Below are 24,250 nucleotides of genomic sequence, written 5' to 3'. Positions count from 1 at the left end.
CGAAAAGTGGTTCCTAAAAACTACCCAGGATCATTATGTTGATCTGTAAGTAGATTTGAAATATGTCCCTGACCCCAAATACAGAATGGTATTTTGACAAGAGGAGTAACCACCTGTAGTCTTGTTTTCCTTCTTTGTCTCTCATCGGTATGGTGCACCTACGATGGACAAATAAGAAAACATTAAACATTGCATGCAGCATTGGCTAGTGTGTCTACACAGAGAGGGCTTCCCTACAATAAAGGACATGGGTAAATTCAAGCTCTTCAGCCTTCCTTGGGAGACACTTACACAACCATATTAAAAAACAACATTAAAAAAGGAGAAATATTTAGAAAGATAATGAAAAAAAGAAAAAGGGAGAAAAGAAAATGCTTCAACCCTTCCAGCTTTTAACCAGCTCAAACTCTATACTTTTGAGCTTTTTTCAGTCTTCTGCTAAAAGTATAAAATCCTCAAAATTGAGAGTTAGAGAACCAGAGTCACAGTTATCTAAACAGAAAAAGGCACATCTACAACCAGCTCTAAGCTTTCCTCTACCTCTAGCTTAAACTGGTAGAGCTTAAGTATGACAGAATGTGAGGAAGTAAAAATTCTTGCCAAAAAGCAGGTAAGCTGAAAGCAAGGGAAGGCCAGTAGCTAAGACTAAGCGCTTATGTACGAGTCTGGTCCAGCTTAAAACTCTTACCAGCCCTCTTACGAGGGTATATTATATCCCTGTGGGGTACAGTATTTTCCTAATTTTCCTAATAAGGAAACCAAAGTGCAGAGAAGCTAAATACCTTCTTCAAGGGTACACGGCTGGCCTGTAGCACCCAGCTGTATTCAAGATGCCCATCAGTGCAAACTCACCCCAGCTTGGAATCAAATGAGCGAGTTTCATTTAGAATTTCACCTCCATTCTCAAGTTCATTGATTTGTCTCTGAATTTCATAGTCTAAGAAAAACAAAGCAATTTAGTACCATATTTTGATTCTTTTCATCTAGTCAAGCAATAATTAGAAATCTTTTTCAATCTTTAAGTCAAGAAATAATTGAGAGAGCTGTTTATAATAATTCTTCCCTTATGTGCTTGCTTTCTTCTCACTCACAGAACAATGGTGCTAGAAAAGGCCTTTTAGGAAGCTCCGCTCTCTCACTTTTTGAGAAAACTCAGGTTCAGACAGCTCAAGCAACCCAGTACAGATTATACAACTTGGCAGAAGAAGGGCTGGGACCCACACCGAGGCTTCGTGACTCCACATCTAGGACTGTTGCCCGCCTATCAAGAGTTCTTATCTTGGGATCCGTGGATGGGCTTCAGGGGGTTCTGGGACCTCCTGAAATTATATACAAAATGTGAGTGTGTGCATATGTACATTTTTGGAGAGAGAGAGTCCAGAATTTCCATTGTAGTTTCAAAGGGATCTCTGACCCCAAATGATTAGGAGCCACAGCTCTATGCCATGTTCTCTCACCCTCAAACAAGGCAGACTGTGGTAATCAAAACATCGCCACAACTGCTAAGCTCCTTTATGAAAACAGCTTTAGCCTCCCTCGTAATTCCGCACCCCCATCACGAACCACCTTCCCTTGCCCAAATCCAAAGTCTTTCATCTGAGCTCATAAGAAGCAGCAACACCAAAACATCTTAGTTTTTGCTCCTCATCTCCCCCTCTCCAATGCTTTCTTCAACTGACATGAGGTGATGGCTAAAAGGCCTGGTGTAGGGAGAGAAATGGGGGGTGGGGGGTGGGAATTATAGGCTTGGAGAATTAAGCCCATAATAGTAAAGCTTTGGTTCTTCCAGTCTGAGTCAGACCACAGGTAGAATTCTATCTCAGACTATTGCTCCAAAGGGTACTTCATAGGACAACTGAAGGTTAGGGACAGCCAAAAATAGGCAGGAGTCTCCTTCATAACTCATCATGGATGAATCTACCTAAAATCTTGTTGCTTGTCTGTTTTTTGAGGTTAACGTCACCACCTCTTAGAATATTGAGTCCCAGAACACTGAATATCTACTAGTGAAGTGGAACTTTCTTCCATTCGTTCAGGCTTCCCCTTCACGAACTTGGACTGGAAGGGTTTTCCCTGACCCAACCTTCCATGGCTTCAGAAGCACGGACTGCGTCTCCTTTTGGAGACAGCAGCATGTCTTCATAAGGGACCATCCCCTAACCCTTCCCCTCCCACATATTATCCCTTTGACCATTTTAATGCCTTTGTCCTAAAAATTTGTAGACTCAGAATGTCTTCACTGACCCTGGTAGATCATTTCAGGTTCAGATAATACGGTTTTATACCAGACTAGAAAATCTTTTCTGTATTGTTTCTAATACTTTTCTTGACAAGATCCAGGACTCTACTCAACATTTTGGCTGTAGCAACACATTCAGTTGTCTTGTGGTCTGTGCACCTCAAAGGGGTGACTTTAAATTCTACCTCCTCTCTTCCTCTCTAGAGCCCTCTGGTTTTAAAGAATATTTTTATTCTCTGAGATGTCTTCCCCTCAGATTCACAGTCAGCAATTCCTGAAGGACTGCCCCAGATGTTCATCTCGCTCAACTGTTCTATTTTAATTATTATTATATATTTGTTAACACTGAAATACCCACAGCATGTACTCCAACAAGACCAATACTTGATTACATAGTCGCATACAATCTATTAGCAAAAACAGTAAAGAGCAGAAAAACATATTGACCAATTAGGTCAAATTGTGGCCAATCTATAATGAGAAAATATGACATTATAAAGTTCAGGCTCATCAGAAAGAATGCGGTAGGTGGAAAAACAGAGCTACAGTATTTTGCAGATCCTCCAACAAAGAGGTGGAGTCTATTTCCCCTTCCCTCGAGTCTGCTTTGAATTCAATCTGCTTTGACCGACTATCCTGGAAGAGACACTGTGTGAGTTCTAGAGCTTTGGACTCAAGAGGCCTTGAGGCTTCTGCCTTCATCCTCCTGGAATGCCCCACTGCGAAAGAAGGCCCAGGCTAGGCAAGCAAATGAAGAAAACAAGGCGGACAGAGACACCTAGCAGACCCGTAGTACCAATGCCCCTACATGTGAGTGAGGTCATCTTAGATCCTCTGTTTCAGCTGAGCTGCCAGCTTCCCACAGCTACATGAGTGAGCTGAGGCAGGACCAGCAGAAAAACCACCCAATCCAAAGAACTGTGAAAACTGAAATGGTTATTATATAAGCCACTAAGGTTTGGGGTGGCTTGTTACATAGCAAAAGATAACTGATACAAAGAGGTACATCAGGAATAACAGCTGATATTCACCTATTGCTTTGGCCAAGAACCTGGCACTGTTGAGATTCTTCACTTCAGTTCGAACGCCCAAAGGCTCTCCAGGATGATGCACAGATATATTGGCATCCACTCTCAACTGGCCCTCTAAAAGGAAAGAAAAAAGGCAACTCTCTAGAAATTCTTTTAGGCAACATGGTCTTTTTAAGGTAAAACAGTGTCCAGGCAAGCAATATCTAACTCTACTTGCTGTTTGTATGGTTGGTCCTGAAGTACATGGCTGGTACTGCTGTCCACTGAAGAGAATTACAGTCCCAAGGCATTGGGGCATTTGTGTGTGTATCTGTGTGTGTGTTTGTGTGCGCTTCTGCACAAGCAGGAAAGAGGAGAAATTTTGGATTTACTAGCTGGGGAAATCTAATTTCTTTTCTGCCAAATAAGAAAAACAACACTGTTAAAATGGAGATTTACTCTGCAGTTTTATTCTGAAGTTTTTTCAAAGTGTCAGAGCTGGGTTGGGGGGAGGGCCTCGGAAACGATCGTCTGATAACCCTACACTGCTCTCCAATGGAATGTGGATTTCCAACAGCGATTCCAGGAGATTTATAAGAGAGTCCTTGAGAATTTACAGCTCAAGGGCAAGAGCCAGAACCCTGGGCTTTTTCCTTCCTCGTCCTGCAGGTACTGTAATAATCTCTTCCTTCCACAAACATGACTCTGAATCCTTCCTGATTGCTGAGGATTTGCCGCAGCAGACAGTGCTGGTAGGCAGAGAGTCTGTGGGGGGCCGTCCCCATCCTGGACCTTCTCCGACCCCGAGAGCCCTCTCAGATTAGGAGCCATAACCCCTAAGGAAGCAAGCGGTTTGTGGAGGGCACTAAGAGGCCCTTGAGGAGAAGGAGGCAAAATCCCAAGACAAACAGGGAGATGAAGATAAGAAATAATCACGTTTTACACCCTACAAGGTAAAGCTCAAATTCTCTATTCTCCAATTTCGATTACAATATTTATACTAAGACAGAACACAACACAATGAGAAGACAAACTGCTGGATTTTTATTTTCCTGGGCAGGTTTTTAAACTAAAAAGTAATCTGACAAACCGGGATGTTTTGATGAGCTGAATAAATAAATTCATTTTCCAAGATTCCTCAGCAAAAGCATATTAACATAATAAAATAGTATACATAAATTCCACGCCAAGAAAAGGAGACCCTTGGAGGTCGTCTCTGTCATTCCTCCACGGCTGAATGGGGGAATGGCGGTCTCCCCAGAGCTCGAGGAGGAGCTCCTCCTCTTGAGGTCTGAGGAGGCTGCCGGCCGCTGCTTGCCTTGCTCTCCACTCCTTCCCTCAGAAAAGGGAAAGAGCTCACCCACCCTCGGCTCCAACTGCCACCCATGCCAACAGTCAGGGAAAAGGTGACTTTCGGTCCAGAAATTACTCTAGCGTGGACTTCTAAACATTTTTTATGAAATCCTGTAGCACCTTTGGGACAATTTGTGCTTACCCGCATCTCAAGAAGTCCCCACCACTACTGACATCACCAGATTCTTGGTCTAGGAACCCTGAAGTCATCTTCTGCTTCTGTTTTCTTTACCCTTTATATCCAAACTGACAACTAGATCCTATCAGTTCTTCCCTCCAAACATCCCTCATATCTGGCATTTCCTCTCCATTTCCACTGCTGCCACCCTCGCCTGAGGAACTTCAGGCCCTGGTTACAGGAGAGCATCCTGACTTAACACCGCAAGCCCTCCTTGTCCAGTCACCTACAATGTGGCTATGACTTTAGCCTGCTATAACATGGTTTTCATCATTCCTGTTGCTTGCTCAAGTGTATAGCCAGCTCCTGCTGGATCATCTCATCTCCCCTGCTTGGTATTCAAGAGCCCTCATCTGGTTTTCGTTGACATGACCCACATTTTCTACTACTCATTCCATGAGAAAGCTCTCCTTTAATCAGAGGAGCTTTCTGCATACAAGACCCTGTCTACTCTGCTGGCTCCTGTACATTCTCTTTATCAGTGTTACTGTCCCTTCTTCAACCTCTGCTCAAGCTTCAAGGTCTCACTTAATTGTTACCACCTTCTCCTCCTAGAAACTCATATCCATAAGCTAGCCACCACTGGTGGCTCCTCTGAATTATTAGAATATACACAATGAATACCACAGAATTTAGCACATGACTATAGTCTTTTTTGAATTAATCTTATCTTTAAGACCAGAATGGAAAGCCCTTGAGGACCCAGATTTTAAATCTTTTTTTAAATCTCCACCTCTCTTGCCTTAAGTTCTCTCTTCTACTCTTCTCTCCCACATCAGTCATTAATCTCTCTTTCTCAGCATTACTTCTTTTTCTTTTTGCAGGGGAAGATTCGCCCTAAGCTAACATCTGTTGCTGATCTTCCTCCTTCCCCCACCCCCCTCCCTGAGAGTCCCAGTACATAGCTGTGTATAGTTGTAAGTCCTTCTAGTTCTTCTATGTGAGTGGCTGCTACAGCATGGCTACTGACAGATGAGTGGTGTGGTTCTATGCCCAGGCCACCCAAGCAGAGCATGCCAAACTTTAAGCACTAGGCCCATCAGGGCTGGCACTCAGCATTACTTCTGATATATACATATGCAATAGGATTTCTCATTAAAAAAACAAACTGAAAACCAAACACCTACTCCCTTGAACCCAATTCTCTCCTCATCAGTTATTCAGCTATGGTTTCTCTGATTTTCTTTTCAGCAAATCCTCTTGAACAAGTTTTGTTTGTTAGTTAGTTTGTTTCTTGCACATATTGTCTCCACCATCTCACCTCCCATTTACTCCTAAACCCACTTCAGGTTGGCTTCTATGCCCAGCTCTCTGAAAATGCCTCGTCAAAGTCACCAAATCCAAATCCAACACAGGATACCTTCTGTCTTCACCTCAGCAGCATGTGACATACCAACTAATCCTGCCTTCTTGAAATATCTTCCTCTCTCGGCTGCTGAGATTTTATGCTCTCTTGGTTTCTCTCCTATCTCCCTGGACACTCTATTTCCATTTCATTTGCTGGTGTTTTCTTTCCCATCCAAACTCAGGACTGTCTTCTTCATTTACTCTCTCTGTAGGGGTACATGGTTTTAAATACATACAATCCATGTGCTGATAACTCCTAAATTTCTCTCCTCAGCCCAGACCTCTGCTCTGAGCTCCACACTGACCTTCAATATCTACTTGACACCACCTCTTGGAGGTCTCACAGGTATTTCAATTTCTAAAACTAAATCCTGAGTAGCCCTTCTACAAAGCCATTCTTGTCCTCATCTTCCCAGTTTCAGTAAATAGCACCACCATTTAGCTTCTCAAACTTCCTTGAAGGCATCCTTGATTTCTTCCTGCCCCTTGCCTTCCATACTGTTAACAAACCCTGTTATGTCTAAAAGCCATCTTGAATCTACTCATCTTGATCTCTCCACCTTCACTGACACCAGCCCTGTCCACACCCTCTTTCATCTGAACTATTGCAAAAGCTTCTTAACTGGCCTCCTTGCTCCTACTCTTACCCTTCTGAAATCTGCTTTCCACAGAGCGGTTTTCTAAAACATTAAACAGTCCCTTGCTTAAAAGCCCCTCAATGACTTCCCACTGCACTTGGAATGACATCCAAACTTCTTACCAGCGTTGGTAATCTACCCCTTGCCTATCTTTTCTGACTTCTCTGATGCCACATTCCCCTGCTCCTTACGCCTCCGCTCCAGTCGGCTTCTTTACCTCTGTGACCTCAGAGCACATTCTGAGCTTTTTCTCCTCTCAGGGACTTTGCCTTGCTGCTCCCTGAGTGTCCATTCCCTAGTTCTACGCTGGCTGCGGCCTGGGGTCATCCTTCAGGTCTCAAATAAATGCTGCCTCCTCTGAAAGGCCTGTACCTTCCAATGTTATGCTTTATCATGGCACCCTATTTATTTCCTTAATGCACTTATCTCTATAATTGTTTTATTTGTTAATGTATCTTTCTCCCTTGTGAATATAAGCTCTGTGTAGCAGGAACAATGTCTTTTTCAGTGCTCTATTCAGAACCGAGAGCTGGGTCTGGCACATGGTAATTGTTCAATAAATTAATACCTTGTTGAGTGAGCCAAAACTCTGGTATTTTCCTCAACAATAAGCAGACCGGTTACTGTCTCACCGTAGGTTCCTGACAAGTTCTAAAGTTCTGTCTGAATAGGACTAATCTACAGCTGGAATCATCTCAAAGGCCCATTCAGCTCAAAGGAAACTTCCAAAGTCCACGGGGCTCTGCTCAACCAAATCCCAATACTTGGGAGACAACTTTTTTTTTTTTTAATTGAGTTATTGATAGGTTACAATCTTGTGAAATTTCAGTTGTACATTAATGTTTGTCAGTCATGTTGTAGGTACACCATTTCACCCTTTGTGCCCACCCCCCACCCCACCTTTCCCCTGGTATCCACTAAACTGTTCTTAGTCCATAATTTTAAATTCCTCATATGAGTGGAGTCATACACAGATTGTCCTTCTCTCGCTGGCTTATTTCACTTAACATAATTCTCTCAAGGTCCATCCATGTTGTTGCAAATGGAATGATTTTGTTCTGTTTTGCAGCTGAGTAGTATTCCATTGTATATATGTACCACATCTTCTTTATCCATTCGTCTATTGCTGGACACTTAGGTTGCTTCCATGTCTTGGCTATTGTAAACAGTGCTGCAATAACCATTGGGGTGCATAGGACTTTTGGGATTGCTGACTTCAAGCTCTTTGGATAAATACCCAGTAGTGGGATGGCTGGATCGTATGGTAGTTCTATTTTTAATTTTTTGAGGAATCTCCATACTATTTTCCATAGTGGCTGCACCAGTTTGCATTCCCACCAGCAGTGTATGAGGGTTCCTTTTTCTCCGCAACCTCTCCAACATTTGTTGCTATTAGTTTTAGATATTTTTGTCATTCTAACGGGTGTAAGGTGATATCTTAGTGTAGTTTTGATTTGCATTTCCCTGATGATCAGCGATGATGAGCATCTTTTCATGTGCCTATTGGCCATCAGTATATCTTCTTTGGAGAAATGTCTGTTCATGTCTCCAGCCCATTTTTTGATTGGGTTGTTTGATGTTTTGTGGTTGAGTTGCGAGAGTTCTATATATATTATGGATATTAAGCCTTTGGGGAGACAACTTTTTTTGAACTCAAGGGAGCCTTGAATTGGACCTCACCTGCTTTTAAAAACGAAACCATCTTTCACAATTTAGAATTCTAATTTGGAAAGGGAATAAAAGCATGAATTTCAGTCTCTCCCAGAGAAGACCATACTACATAAATGTCTGAGAGGAATCATTTAGCATCCTGCAGTGTTGAAAGAGAGTTCACTAGCCTGGATTCAAATACAGTATCAAACATTAATAAAAGACATTCTATCCAGGGAAGACAAAATACCTCTTAAACAAATTAAGTTAAATTGCCTCAAGTGCGCAAAAGCCTTACCAGTCAGGTTTACTTCAATGCATTCTGCAACACTGAGGGAGGGCCTTGGTTCACACATCACGAGAATGTTATTAAGCTCAATTTCTACCCTCCAGAAGTAGAGGTTTGTAACAGCAAAACTAAAAAACTATACCGCTGAGCACAGTGATATGGTGCAGTCACATATTTTTTTTCTAAAACACATTCACACATCAGAGATATAACATCGGGAGAGAAAACTGTTTCTGTAAACAGCAGGGGCCTGAGAAGTTAGTGAGAAGGTCTGTTAAGCTATCTCATTCTGATGGATGAATACTCTCCAGAACTTAAATAACAAGGTTTGACCAAAAAAATAATAATGTGACCAAATTTTATCAAACATATTTCACACAGCTTATTCATCCAAAATGAGTGGTGATTCCGCAGAAGTAATACTATTTATTCTTGTTAACAAAAGCACCCAACCTTGACTGAGCACAGGCCATCTGTCAGGACCTGTGAGCAATTTTATACACTTTACACCACGTTCATTCCCTACAATATAGCTTCAACGACAAAGCCACTTAGGCATCCTTTAGGCATTTCAAACTTCCATCCAACACGGAATTCCAGATTGCCATTCCTCTCCCAATCTTCCCTATCTCAGTAAAGGGTGACACCATCCAGCTGCCCCAACTCTATCTGAAGACTAGGATGACTTCCTTTCCTCTTTGGTGTCTTCCTTTAAAGTATAAGTACGGAAAGTGAGGCTCAGAGAAATCAAACACCTTGCCCAGGTTCCTTCAGCTAGACGTGTAGGCCAGGATTCCAACCCAGGTCTGGGACCTCAGCACCCTCAGCACCCATGCTTTGCTACACTGCCTCTCTAAGCCATTATCTATGGCTGTTATGACAGTGTCATCGCTGCCACTAGGAAGCAGTGTTGTTGCGGTGCTTAAAGAAAGGGCTCCTGGAGTCGGGCATACCTTGGATCAAATTCCAGCTCGGTCACTTCCTTGGGCAAATAACCCAACTTCTCTAGGCCTCAGTTTCCTACCTGTACAACAGGGATAATAATACCTATCTCTCAGGAATGTCATAAAGTTTAAATGAGATGATAAATTAATTTTAAAAAATGTTTAGTGAACCAATGAGCACTACTAAATGTTCAAACTGGCAGATATCATTATCATGGAAATATTTAGTACGTCTACATCAAGTACACATTCAACTCAAGAGACTGCCTTGAGGATCTCAACAGTGGCAGACATCCACTGAGAAGGAAATGACTTTTGGAACCTGGGCTGAGCTGGTCCATGCTCATTAGCAAAACTATCAGGAACTCACTGAATCACAGCCCAGAGCAATGTAAGAGTCATTCCAAAGCATGCTGGGGATCCACGGGTCCTCCCTAGGGTGGTCCTCAGTTCCCAGGCTGCAGTCTCCACTGCTGACACACAGTGGTCCTACGGTCGGTCGTGGGACAGCAGAATGAGCAAAGGGCTCGGGGCAGATAAAATGCTAACAGCATAAAAGCTGGACCCCCACAGACTCCAGGCAGGCCTTCAATCCCCAGAGCACTGTATAACAACCAGAGCAACTCTGCTGCTGTGCTAGGGGCAAAGCTGTTGGATTTGTATTTAAAAGCAACAAAAAGTGTCACAACAAATGCGATTTAATGAACCCTCTCAGCTGTCACTGACTGATGAGTTCTTGCGTTATGGTTTATTTCTTGGCAAGGTCCCAGATGGGACTATTTCTCAGCTAACAGGTGGCCTGTTTATTATTCCATAAGTTTGGTAGGAAATAGTTATTTTGAGGAAGAATGGAATAATAAAAACTTTTTTAAAGCAACAGAGAATCAACACTCAGTGCATAAATGGATAGCCATTCAAACTGCCCATATCTCATTTATGTTCTGGGGGTAAAAAAGCAGCATGAGCCATAAACCTAAAATGGAGAGCGCTTTTATTCTAAAACAGAGCCTCACTTCTATAACACAAATTTGTAGGCAGCTAACCTTTACACCACTCAAACTTATGTGGCTGTGTTTTTCCAGTCTTTGGCTTAAAGAAGATAGCAAATCAGCAAGTTCTGTCTCCAAATTCAACTTGTACCAGGGCTCTGATGTTACAATTTGTTGCTTGTAAGACGTCCCATGTGACAAATGTGGCATTAGAAATTCAGAAGTCCCTTTGTAACATGCAAATATATTATGAGACATAAAAAGGTTGGTAAATAGCATTATAAACTGGTAGAGAGATGAAGCATCATAATCACTGGTATTTACTTGCACCCACTGGACCACTTATGATGGTTAATTTTATGTGTCAACTTGACTGGGCCATGGGGTACCCAGATATTTGGCTGAACATTATTCTGGGAGTGTCTGTGAGGGTGTTTCTGGATGAGATTAACATTAGAATGGTAGACTGAATAAAGCAGATTGCCTTTCCCATTGTGGATGGGCCGCATTCAATCCGCTGAAGGCCTCAATAGAAAAAAAGGCTGAGTAGGGGGTAATTTGCTCTACTTGTCTTGGAGCTGCAACATCAGTCTTCTGCCTTCGGACTTTTACAGCATTGGCTCTCCTGAGTCTCAGGCCCTTGGACGTGGACTAGAACTATTCCACTGGCAATCCTGGAGCTTGCTCTCCTGCAAGAGCTCTCCTGCACTGACTCTCCCGGAGCTTGCTGACTGCACATCTTAGGACTTCTCAGCCTCCATAAGCACATAAGCCAAGTCCTTATAATAAATCTCTTATATATAAACACACATACGTATTTTTATAACACACACACACATTCTATTGGTTCTGTTTCTCTGGAGAACCCTCACTAACACACCACTGTACTGAGTACAGATCAACAACTGTATATGCAGAACTTGTATCCTTCCTCCACTCTATCAGGGAGTGCTCTGCGGGCGGCAATTTTTAAAAAGCCCCTGGGAACAGAAAACAGCGGAAAACCATGGGAGAAATGAACTTCCAGGGACTTCAGGACCAGCAAGGCAGCATTAGGAAGGGACCAAGGCAGCGAGCCATGAAGAAACTGAGTTTGACCAATACTCAATCAATCTTTATATCCAGTTTAATCCAATGTAATCAATGATATCCAGTTTGCTTGGTCTCAAGGGTACAAGTATTTTTTTCTTTGTTTAATTTCTTACTATATTTCTACTGAACTTAAGATTTTATTTCAAAGTTAAAGTTTTGTGAAATCGTAACCTTAGCTTATAGTTGCTAGAATTTGGCTTCAGCTGTACATGGATGAAAATTCTACAAAAGATGGAAAAGAAAGAGACCTAACGGAAAAGCATCAAACAGCAAAAACCTGCCACCCACACAGCACTCACAAACTAAGAGTTATTCTGGGTAAACACAGCTTCTCCCTTCTGAGAAAGATGAAACTGTTCAAACACATTATTTTATTAATCCTCAACATTTTGATGCATGAAGCCAGCAGAAAGCATCTAGTCCTTTGCCTCGTAATCTCACCTTCTTGGGCTTAGTCTCTCTGCACTGTTGTTTGTGTGTTTACCATGGTTGGGTGCTCAGAAAAGAATCCAAGGAAAATTCTAAGAACAAACAAAACAAACAAGAGTGCAAAAGGCTGAAAAAAGGAGGTATACCACCTCAATGTAGCTGATGCAGAGAACAAAACTCCAGTGAGAAGAGAGCCTGGAAGCAGAAAGGGAGGAGGTAAAGGAGGAGGGACACAGCTCCTGTGGCTTCACCTGCCATATTTGCCTGGCTGGTCCCCAGGGCTTGAAGTATCAGCTGCAGCTCCCTGACTGCTGTTGCCGCCTCTTCTCCACAGGACATATCGGGCTCCAGGACCACTTCCAGCAGGCCAACTCCTACCAAAGAGAGGCAGGGTCAGTCTGACTGGAGCTCTCCAATTGGATCAGCAGATAAGTTAGGCCGAAGTCTCAGGAAAACCCTGCGTTACTGAAGGACTCTCAAAGTGGGTTCTAGACTCTGAATTGTTTCTCTCTTCCCCCTACATTTTGATTTTTAACTTTGGTTCATTTCTTTAAAGGCCACTTAAGATGTCCAGCTGTTGGGTCCGTGACTAGGTAGCTACATCTGCCTCATTTTAGGGGTGGATTATTAGCAAACCCAATAGTAATCACAGTTCAAGCCATGCTCTCTAATCAGCTGTGCCAACACCAAAGCTGATATTTTCATCTCCATCTGTCACGTTCCTGGGCCTGTTTCCTCAATTGGGTTGGGAGAACTCTGGAGGAGAAGAGAGGTGGCTGGAAGGAAAAATAGTGGAAAATCTCCAAGCCTACCCGCCCTGTTCAAATCAATGAGCGTCTGAGAGCGCAGGTCATCGTGGAGGCTTTTGCCACTGTCTTGCTCCAGCTGGATCTGCTTGACCCTCGCTGTCTTGTTGATCACCTGACTCCGGTTCTTGCCTGCACAGAAGCTGTACACCAGGCTCCCATTCACAGCGATTGGGAGCCTTTGCTGGGTAATTTGGTAGCCTGCCTGCACACAAACATGGGTTACACAGTCATTAGTCCAGATATAAAAGCTAGGTCCAGTTTACTATTGCTTTTAATGTCACAAAACTACAGGCTTACTTAAAAACACAACACAACAAAACAAAAAGAAAAAAGGAAAAGGAGAAGAAAAATTAGTTTATGCACTGCAGCCATAATTTAGTCTGGCCTCTTCTGGCTTTTCCCATCCCCCTTTGCGTTCCCTGCAGCCCCCTACCCCCAATAATGATGCAACACACAACACGAATCTCATCTTCCTTACCAAAGTACCATTTTGGGGAATAACAATAATCTCACTGTCAGAGACCTCTAAGAAAAGAATTTATTGTTTCCACTTAGCTCATTAGCCTAAACTCCGCATCTGATTACTGGGCTCCTGACAGAACCCCCCTTATTGGGAAGTGCTGGCTAAGCATTCTGCCATCTACTCTCAGCGGGGCTGACAGCAGTTGCTGGTGCGCTTAAGCTTGTTTTGTTCCTGCTCTGTAAGCTAACCACGCATGCCAGCTGCCCTCCCTAACCCAACTTCCCTGCTCCTCTAGCCAAAAAACGCTGTGACACTCACACGCGGCTAATGGAAAGTACGCAGTACTGACATACTGATGGGTGTTGCAGGGAATCCCTCACCTCCTTCTAAGTGGAGAGGAAGAATTACTTTCAAATGACACACGCATCATCAACACACACTAAAGAGATGGCGGGTCAACACGGAGAACTGGAGAGAAACAGAATAACAGCTGAAGCATCTGAAGCATCTGTAGCGTCTGTGGTCCAGACACTGTCCTCAGTGCCTTACCCCCTTTAATCCTCATGACAACCCTATGAGGGAGGTACAGGGCCTTGCCCAAAGCCACAGAGCTAGTAAGTACTAACATCAGGATTTCAACTCAGATGGTCTAGCTCCAGAGTCTGCGCTCCTAGTCAGCAGGCCAGCATTTTTCAAACTTTAGCTGCATCTGAATCACTCAGCAGGCTAATCAAAACACAGACTGTCTGGCCCCACCTGACGAGTTTCTGATTCCGCAGGTCTGGGGAGGCACGTGAGAATTTATATTTCTAACAACTTCCCAGGAGATGCTGATGCTAGTGGCCTGGGGAACATACTTTGAAAACCACTGCATTAGGCCAACTCATTCCCTGGACTGAAATAGGAAGTCTCAATTTGTAAAAATTAAATTCTGAGCAGGGTTGTCAGAAAAAACACAGGATGCTCAGTTAAAGTCCAATTTGAATAATTTGAATAAATTGTTTATTCAGATAAACAACAAATACTTCTTTAGCATAAGTATGTTCCATGTAAGATTTAGCAAGACTAACCCTAGATTATCTGAGCTACCTGGTCTAGAAAGAAGAGAAAGCCACAGATAATCAAAACATCTCATTTTAGTCACATATTGGTCAGTCTCCCACCTTAACCAAACTGGTTACCACTTTTAAAGATGAAAAAACGCAGTTTAATTCTCTCCATCCTACTAAGCAGCATAATTTGCTAAAAGGCTGGCAGCCAGAGGGGAAAAGCAGCAGCAATTGGAGAATTCAGGTTCTAACTGCATTTTTATTTAATTTTACTCCTGCCCTCACCCATTAAAAAACAGCTCACCCTAATCTTCAGTTCAAGGAGAATAATGTGAAGCCACATTGTCACTACTGTTTTTCTAAATCTGAAGGAGGGCCATACTTACTATCAGAGGCTCAGATAGAATGAAACATTATTTTGGGAAACACACTCAACATCACAGTTTTGGTTCAGTTCAATATTATGAAAAATTGGCTGTAGTTCACACCGGCTTCTCTTAAACAAACTTTCTAATTTTAAGGAGAAAGCAGGTTAATATTGGGTTTACTGCTCAGCCAATTACTGCTGTTAGTCAGGCTTCTGGTGCATGTTTCTGCTTATTAGTGTCCACTGATTTACCCCTTGTGAGATGACAGAAGTGTCTCCAACGGAGACAGTCCTATTATTAGGAACTTAAGCTTAAAAGAGGGACGCTCTCACTGTCTACAGAGCTACAGTATGCGTTTACCACGGCATCAGCCACAAAGTTAGCTTTGGTCCTAACAGGCAATTAGCAGCAAACACCACGGCTGGGCCGAGCCTGAGAACACTGGCGGCTTCTACTCCCCGTTCAATTATGAGTGAGCCACCAGAAGCATGAGGCTAAGGAAGGAGTCCGCAATCAGGACAATCACATCCAATCTAGTAAACGTCGGGGGGCACCTGCCTTCATCAGGGCTGGCCAGAAGTGCCCGCTGAGACGGACAGAGCTCTGACTGCAAACAGGAGAGGCACAGCCAGCCTCCCTTGCTCCAAACCCCCAGCACTGAGCATGCACAGAGGGCGGGTCACAAAGCATACTTACAGGGAGGTCTGCATAGAAGTAGTGCTTCCTGTCAAACAAGGACTTCTTGTTTATGCGGCAGTTCAGCGCCAGGCCTGTCATCACCGCCGCTTCTACGCACCTCCTGTTGAGAACCTATGGAAACACGACACACAGCTCCTCTCAGATCCACAGTCTGAACAAATGCTTCTCCCACACGCTGACATCCTCCCTGAATATTCAATTTGGCCTTCAACGGGCATTATCTCTGGTTCTCTGTGTGGGCAGCTCCAGTTCACAAGCTAACTCTGTCTCTCTGGAATCAGGAGAAGTTCATATAAAAAAGAAAATACATGCAGCGGTGGGTCACCCTGGGTACTTAATAAACTGCCACATCAGGGATCCTTTCCCCCAATACCTGACATCAAAGTTAACAGGGAAGGTCCCAGAAAAGCTCAGTAGAGTGGTTACTACATGGAATAAAGTTAATCTCACTCCCTCTGCAAGCAGAACAAGGAGCTGGTCAGAATACATGAGAGGCATTGATTCCTGAGAGGAGAGTCCAAGAGGCAGCTCACAAACAACATCAGTGAGGTTGGAAAACACCTTGACAGAGAAAGAATGAACTTCTGGAAACTACAGGGCTGTAGCCACTCCCTCAAAGCTAGGAAAGGTGGGATGCCTGCCTCCACGCTTTCAGTCCAGGCCTGGCCCAGCCTCTAAAAGTGGAGCCTGAGCAGGCCCTACGCCCTGACTCTCCCTGAGCTGCTGGTCCCTCCAGAGGCCCTCAGAGCTGAGGAGTTCCTCTGGATCCCACACTGCCCACTGTCAGGAGTGAATGACCAAGAAATGACTAGTAGACCCCCTAGCCCAAAAGGGTATGAACAGCTTTTAAGAACTCTGGGGTGGGGGTGGGGGTTGGGAATAAGACAGACAACTAGAGACAAGGAGAAAGGAGCATTAGGTTCTGGAGTCAGGTCCAAATCCCACTCCCGCTATGAATATACAGCTGTGTGACTGGAAGCCTCAGTTTCCTCATCTCTGAAACAGAGGTTTGATATCTACCTTGCAGAGTGGATAAAGTAACAGCTAGAACCTCTACTCTATAGTAGGAATTCAATAGAGCTCATTCTCCCCACTCTACTTGGGGGAAATTTTTGAGGACATTGTGCTCGCTGATGAAACATATTTCTATTTTTTATTAGAATATTTATGATGTTCTTTAGTATATTTAGTATATTATTATTTCTATAGGGCTTTCCAGTTAAGCATTTTCACATCCACCATTTTATTTCACCCTAACAGCAACCCTGTAAAAAGGAATTTGTAGTATTCCACTATTTCAGAAAAAGAAAAAACCAAGACTCAGAGAGACTGTAAGACTCGCCCAAATCACAGAGCTGGCAAACGGTCAAGCCAGCTCTAGAGTTCAGGCGCCTTTGCCTAAAGGGAGGCAAAGAGAATCCCTGGGGGTCGGGGACGGGCTCTCCGGCCTGGGACGATGAGTGTGTTGCCCTGACACAGGCGTAACTTGTTGATCAAACACAGAGATTTTAAAAACAAATCTATACAACAAAATGTAAGAGGCATTTCTACTTATTGTAGTATACAACCCCCAAAAGAAATCCCAAACAGCAAAACTCCCTCCTGGTAACAACATCACATGCTTTTTAGGGAAGCCAGGTTACAAAATGGAGCCATCTTACAGCTTCTGTTCGGAGTTCTTCATTTTAGGCCGAATAATACTATCAGTTCTGCAGTAGTAACGGTTTTCATGGGAAGATGTGTGTGTGTGTGGAACAGGATGCTCTAGTTATTGATGTTTTCACTTGCTAATGTTTGTCTTTTTACTGAACAGTTGTTACTGCAATACAAATATAGCTGGTGGAGAATGCTGCCAAACCCAAGCCTGATGACCCAGGTCAAGGCACACAAGGACACGAAGCTGGTGTCCTGGCCCTGAGCCCTGCTCTTCCTGGGCTGGGCTGCACCATGGGCTGGCTTGTAAACTGCCTGACTCGCTGGTCTGTACCAGTTCTTGCTTTATCACTCCCACTGTTTCTCCAAACACCACTTTCTCTCTCATCTCTGTCCAATCTGCCCCTTTGGGGCCAACGTGCTTCCTCCTTCCAGGCATGAAGAGCACCTAGGTTTGTTTTGCTTGCTTATTTCTGAGCATGTATTGCTAATAAACTCCCGGTGCCTCGCACTGCGAGGGAGTGAAGAGTTGTGGGTGATCACAGCCTCTCACTGTGCCTATGAGCACATGAGTATACAGGCACTTGATAAACCATCAATTTCCAAAGAATAAGAATGCAGTAAAACACACAAACATTACAGCGATATTGAATATACTTTAATCTTTTTTTGATGATTTAGAAAGCTTGAAGCACCTCGGGGTCAGAATTATAAACATCAATCATCACCACACTACAGTTGCACAGAGGGGCTAGTAAATAGAGAGTGCCAGTTAAAAGAACGCCAAGAAAAAAGAATTTATTATGATCTTAGTCAAGCTGCTTATGACAGATGGAGGTCCAGGTCAGCATGTTCTGAGGATAGGATGCAGAAATGGAGAATTCAACTTGGCCTGCCTTTATTACAAAAAATTTCTTCAATATCTATAAACTACTAGGCTTTAGGGATACAGAAGTCAATAGGACTCTGTCACTGGCCTCAAAGAATCTGCAGTGAGGACAGGAACCTGCCAGGATCTCCACCATCTTTCTCAAGTTCATCTTCTGTACGAGGATGATGCTGGTAAAAACGCAAATCTTATAGCATTCTGTTGCCTAAAATCATTCCATGCCCCCAATATCCACGTGTCAAAGGCCAAGCCCTTACATGATCCAGCTTCTGCCCACATCTTCATTTCACATCCTATCACATCCCCCTACACACATACTGTCCCATTCTCCTGTACAAACCATGCTGATCCGTGACTTTCCCCATTCTTATTCCAATCAAAATCTACTGAGACGTCAACAAATCTGTGAAATTTTCCTTACTATTCTTCCTGTGTACCTCTCTGACCTTTTTCACACTTCCATTTGTGCTTGCATTACAGTGGATCGAATTTGTTTACATAGTACACTGTTTCACGAGGATGGGAATCATCTGTTCATCCTTGCATCCCTGGAGCCTAATACAGGTGCTCAATTAATATGTGTTGAACTGGAATGAGGAGGGAGGTGATGGATACCAATGGAAGGTTTCAGAGAGGCAGTGATGCCTGAGTCTCTTCTAAGGTGTCACCCATCACCTGCTGGCCTTCAAACTTGTTTCTGGAAATGCCCAGAAGCGATACCAATCATGTATGATGTGATCAAAGAGGTAGCTTGGAAACTCAAAAGACTAACTTGTCCTGAAAAAGCATTTTCTCTGCAATTAACAAAAGAGACTACAAAGGATCTCAGGGTCAGCCACAACAGCTTTCACGTGGAAGGAAAGCAATGCCCCTTGGAACTCACACAGCACACCCTTCTCAAGTGAGCTTTAGGAGCCTTCACTCTGGGTTCAGTTATGATCAACAGCAAGTACTCACTGCACACTGCACCACGTCAGGAGGTGTGCAATGCACATCACGTACATTTGCCATTTAATCCTCTCAGCAATCCTAGGGCAGATACTATGATGATCCTCATCTTACAGATAATGGAGGAAGCATAAAGATTAAGTAATTTGGCCAAGGTGACACATATAATAAGTGGGAGAGCCAGGAAGTCAGACCCCCAGAACCCAGGCTCTCAACTCCTATACTCAATCTTAAATCTTCAAAGAACAACGTTCGGCAGTGTTAGCTATCAAGGCTACTAACACCTGGCCATAACTCTGAGCGGCTACCCATCCAAATCCTACTGTAGGTAATTTAAAGCAGATGTTGTTTCTAACATTTTCTTCTTGCCAGTTTCTACCTCTATAGGTTTGTTTTCAGATGTTGAGCTTCTAAAGGGCAAGCATTGTGATCTTTTAACTTGTAAAATACTCAACACACAGTCTCTGGCATCTGGAGGGCATGATAATAAGCAAACCTTATAGGTTTTCTCAAACATCCCCAATTAGCAGGGGATGTTTCATTGCTAGACTTCTGAAACCCTTAGACACTAGCATCCATGAAACAATTTCTTGAATAAGTGAAGAGGCTAATTCTTTTATTTAATCAGAAGATAAGAAAGGTGTGACTGGTAGAGGAAGGAGATGAGATAGTCAATAAATTTCATGACAAGTGGAGAGAGACTGGCTAGATCATGGCCAGGAAAAGGATACTGGCATGGGGGGGGGGGGCGAGGGGGCACGGGGAGGGGAATAGTGAATGGTTTTTCAAAAGAATCATTGGTTTGGTTTGTTTGTAAAACCAGAGTCGTGCTGCCACCATAACTTGTTTGGAACCTAAAACACATCCAGAGCATAAAGCAGCATAAACAGTCCAGAAATGTGCATGACACCTCCAAGGAGACACTGTGACCCCAATTTGAGGAACAGTCTTTTAGTTTTAAGATTTATTTAGCCTAACCAAACAAGAATTTCCTGATCTCTGAGTACAACAGGCCATCATTTAAGGACAACTCCCAACACATCCCCCACTATAAATCACCAAGTTCTACATATTCTACTTTCTTAGTATATCTTGATTTTTCCCCTTCCCCAAATCTTCTGGTTTAATTCAGGCTTCTGTTCAAACACTGTCCCCCTCAGTCAAGACTTCTGCACTGACTGTCTGGCCAGGTTCTCTGCCTCCACCCCCATTCAAGAGGGACCTTTCTAAAGGCTCAATCTGTTCATATAATTCCCCTGCTGAACATCTTCTTCACTGTTCCTCACCACCAAGAGGATAAAGTCCAAGTGCTTGGTGGAGTCTTCAATGCCCTTTGTGCTTTAGCCTCGCTATCTTTCTAGCTTCCTCTTCCTCCACTATCCCTAACCCAACAGACTCTCCTGCAGCCATGTATGCGACTAGTGTCTGTACAAACTGCTGCTTCCACTGGTAACACCCTTCTTCCTCATCCACTTGAGGAAGATCTTAGCACCTGGCACCACTACCCAAGTCTAGGTATTCCTTCTCAGCTCCCACACTCTGGTAAAGCTGTCTCCCAACCAGAATGAGCTCCTTGAGGGCAGCTGAGTTGTTTTCTCTTATTCTTCTTTGCCCCATTACCTAAATGATAGCAAGCTGATGAAACATTAACTGAGGTAATGAATAATTTAACATTTCCTTTATCAACATCCAAAAGACTATAAGCTATGAAATAAAAGCAAATTTGTTCTATAAAATACATATGTCAGGAAAACGAAACCGCTCCTACCATGTAAACGAGAACAAATTTAATGCTGAGGCTTTATTACACAGATGATAGAAGAGCTGAGACATCAAAGAGGGCATGAATGAGGCAATTTAGGAGATTCCCCACAGCACGAAACCACTCCTGCCCCAGGGCTGGGAGATGGGAGGAAGCCTTAGCATTGCTGGAGCTGGAGTATGGGCTACCCAGAGAACGCTGGAAACATGGCAGACCTGTCTCCAAGTAGCTGGAGCCATGGACAAGACCCAGCCACTACCAGTGACGTTGCCAGAGAGGGAAGGAGAAATACCCTGTTGCTTCTTTCCTCCCACCTCCCGTCCTTCTGCAGAGCCTCCAGGTGGCTGAACCAGCCAGATGCCAGCTGATTGGGGCACGAGGAACTGCAGCCTGTAGGCGAGCCCCCTGCGGCGGAACATGGGAATGGTGAGGCGAGGATCTGAGGACACACAAGCCGTGACTGCACAGCAGATACATACTTTTATATTCACTTCTGTGACGTGACTAATTCTTTTGATAAATTGCTAATCAATAAAACGACACCACTCTCAAGTGTGTCCAATCAACATAAAACCGAAAATTCTGTGGACTCCTTTTTCACACACTGGGAGCCAAAAATTATGAAATTCTACTCATTTATAAGGAGCATTTGTGATAACTCAACTTGTCTCGGACTGAACTCTAAGTCTACATTAACTATTAGGAAAGGGTTTGCTAAGCAAATTAACACAATGAAGAAAACTGCATAACTTACTTCAGTCAATAATAAAATATTCCCTAGGATTTTAGCACATTTATGTGAAATTCTACTAATTACAAATATATCTACTCACTAAAGTCAATCTCTGGGACCTATACCAGGAAATATTTTCTGATATACTTCAAAGGAATAAAACTGCATGTCTTTCAGAATAGCCTGTAATTCACACCATTTCTCTCCCCTTCCTACTTTACCCTCAACTGGTGAGCCCCTGTTGCTATGATACCTAAAGTTAGTCCAACGGGTATCAGTACCTCCATAAAAAATTGAGGCAACATCACAAGACTCTGAACTCACTGAAAACCCAGTTAGCAATCCCTCTGGAGCATTAAAACAAAGACTATAAAGGTGATGTTTTACAAAAAGCCCAAATGGCAATTATTCTGTGAAGCTAATGCTATACATGACAAATCCGATGATTAAGATATAGCATGGTAAATGCTTTAATTTATGGAGAGAAAGTAATTAAGATTTATTAAGTAAAAATAAGGCAGTAAAGTGGGCCTTTATCTTACTGCTAACCATAAATTTGTCTCAAAGCCTGAGTTCCCTCTGATTCGTATTCAAAGCAAAAGTTACCGCACAGATAAATTTTCATTATGGTAGAAAAAACGGTTCCCCCATTTCCTCACCCACACATCCCTTCTCACCATTGAGTTCCTTTATCATCACCCAAAACAAATGCAAAAATTCCTGAGTTATGATAATTAAGCTTGCAAAAACCAGTTAGTTAAGAGAATTTTTCAAAGTGGAATTTTACCATTGAAAGTTACTAGCTTTATGCAGATATTAAATATTTATATGGATACACCCACATACATATATATATATGTTTTTTATCCTAAACATGAGTATTGCCCAGGGAAAGGGAAAAAGTGAATGCAACATTTTCTCTTTTGTTTAAATCCATCTTTCACAAAAACAGAAAAAATCAAATATCCATCTCACAGGAAACAACTCTTGTTCCAAAGAAGAAGGGTGTGGTCCGGCAATTTCAGCCATCCCTTAGTGCCAGTGCTCCTCTATTCCGAGCCCTCTGGAACCAATTTCACTCCCCAGGACCAGTCAGGATTAAGGACAGGGATATTTCCTTGATCCAAAGTGTCAGAAGGCCCATTCTCCTCATCTGGGATTCCATTCTCCTCCTGCCTCTGTCTAACTGGCAAGGTCAGGTGGCCTAGAGCCGGTGCCCACAGTCATCACCAGATAGGGCTGGAAAGCAGCCAGCATGGCCTTAGGCACTGGAGCAATCTCTCTTTCTCTTCTACCGACCACTGGAATACTAAGATCTGACCTTCACCTCTGGGCTTGTAGAAGAAGGAAGGAAAAGCTCTGGGCCTGGCAGCTCTAGGCCTGCCTCTAGCCTAGATTAAGAGTTCACTCATGACAGCTTGTGTGCTGGATTTCACTTTGGAGTTGCAGGCCAATGGCCCAACTACTACAGTGTTCATTTGTGGAGTCTCCTACTTGGCCACTTAGCCAAGTCAGACAGGAAGTTTTGAGAGTGATTCGTAGCCAGCAAAACACAAGATTGGGTGTGCAGGTTAACAGATCTCTATTTCTCTTTCCCACAACATTCCCAACAGTTACTAATTTGGCATTACTCATTGGCAATTAATCTGATCTCTGACAGACTTACTAATTGACAAACTGGGGCAAAACTGAGTCAGAAGGACCTGAGTCTAAATCTCACTCCCACTACTTATTAGCTGTGTGACCTTGCACAAATTACCTAACCTCTCTTGGCCTCAGTTTCCTTATCTGTTAGGGAAGAATAGTTATTTTGCAAGATTGTTCTGTGAATTAAATAAAATGACTCAAGAAGTGGCAGATATTTGGTAAATACTAGTTTCAGAACGAAAGTGTTGTTAAATGCAAAATGCCCATCTCAACTGAATCTTTCCTACGCAAGCTTTTCCGGGAGGCAAGGAAATCTAATCAGAAAAGGTCTAAGCAGCTCCACGGATCCATTAGTCTGGATTTATAATCCAAAGTAAGGCACAACAGATGCTGAAATTATGTACTATGTCAACATAATATTTCCCCCTTAAATGATAACCAACACCTTTTGTGATAATTAGTGTGTTACCTCCAGTGGAATAGAGCCCATATTTCTTAATGTCTCAGGAAGCTTATATTACCTCATTTTCTCTGTTTTATAGTGAAGCAAAATTTTCCTGGGTGACATTGTATGCTTGTCTGTAGCTGGAAAAAGCTTCCATTCTCAAGTGAAAGAAACTACCTTCCAACAAGTTGAACAGCTATAAAATAGTTAATTGAGCCAATTTTGGAAAAAGGAGTCCATCCCATTGTTGCCCACCACGCATCTGCGACTTTTTGTCTTCTAAGATAGTAGTTACTTTTGAGATTCAAAGAGAGTCTGTGGAGAAGAGATGTATGAAGGCATGGAGTAGACATGGGAATCAAGTAAAAAGACAAATCATTATTCTTTTTGAACAAAACTTTGGGATAGGATCAGGATCTTTAATGGAGAAAGATTTTCTCCATTTTAACTCAGAATATTTGTCTTTCTCTTGTTTATAACTTTTAAGAAAAGCATATTAATATTAAAAAAACTAAAACATACAAACCCGTTCGTTTTAGATTTCCCTCATGCTGAAACTGCCAAGTCTTTTCTAATCTATCCTAAAATTTACCCAGAAGACTCTATACCTGGAGAGATTCAATGGAA

At 42.9% G+C, this 24,250-nt stretch overlaps 1 protein-coding gene across 5 annotated transcripts in view; it reads right to left on the bottom strand.

Annotated features, from left to right (window-relative positions):
* Nucleotides 1-24,250, bottom strand: part of GATB (glutamyl-tRNA amidotransferase subunit B) — a 74,633-nt gene that overhangs the window by 30,139 nt on the left and 20,244 nt on the right. For 4 of the 5 annotated variants that reach the window (XR_011537750.1, XR_011537749.1, XR_011537751.1 and 1 more), the window contains exons 3-8: nt 15,544-15,657; nt 12,971-13,169; nt 12,410-12,532; nt 3,271-3,384; nt 853-937; nt 114-158 (exon numbers count right to left, since the gene is read on the bottom strand). Coding sequence is in view for 2 of the 5 variants with exons in the window: in XM_008526218.2 (XP_008524440.2) it covers nt 114-158; nt 853-937; nt 3,271-3,384; nt 12,410-12,532; nt 12,971-13,169; nt 15,544-15,657 (680 nt within the window). In the remaining 3 variants the exon portion in view is untranslated. The remainder of the gene's footprint in view (nt 1-113; nt 159-852; nt 938-3,270; nt 3,385-12,409; nt 12,533-12,970; nt 13,170-15,543; nt 15,658-24,250) is intronic. The other variant, XM_008526226.2, reaches the window with a different exon arrangement.

This window comes from Equus przewalskii, chromosome 2 (genome assembly GCF_037783145.1).
Source record: "Equus przewalskii isolate Varuska chromosome 2, EquPr2, whole genome shotgun sequence".
In the NCBI taxonomy this organism is placed as follows: Eukaryota; Metazoa; Chordata; class Mammalia; order Perissodactyla; family Equidae; genus Equus; species Equus przewalskii.
The sequence above is the reverse complement of the archived record's forward strand: the minus strand, read 5'-3'. Positions and strand labels throughout refer to the sequence as shown.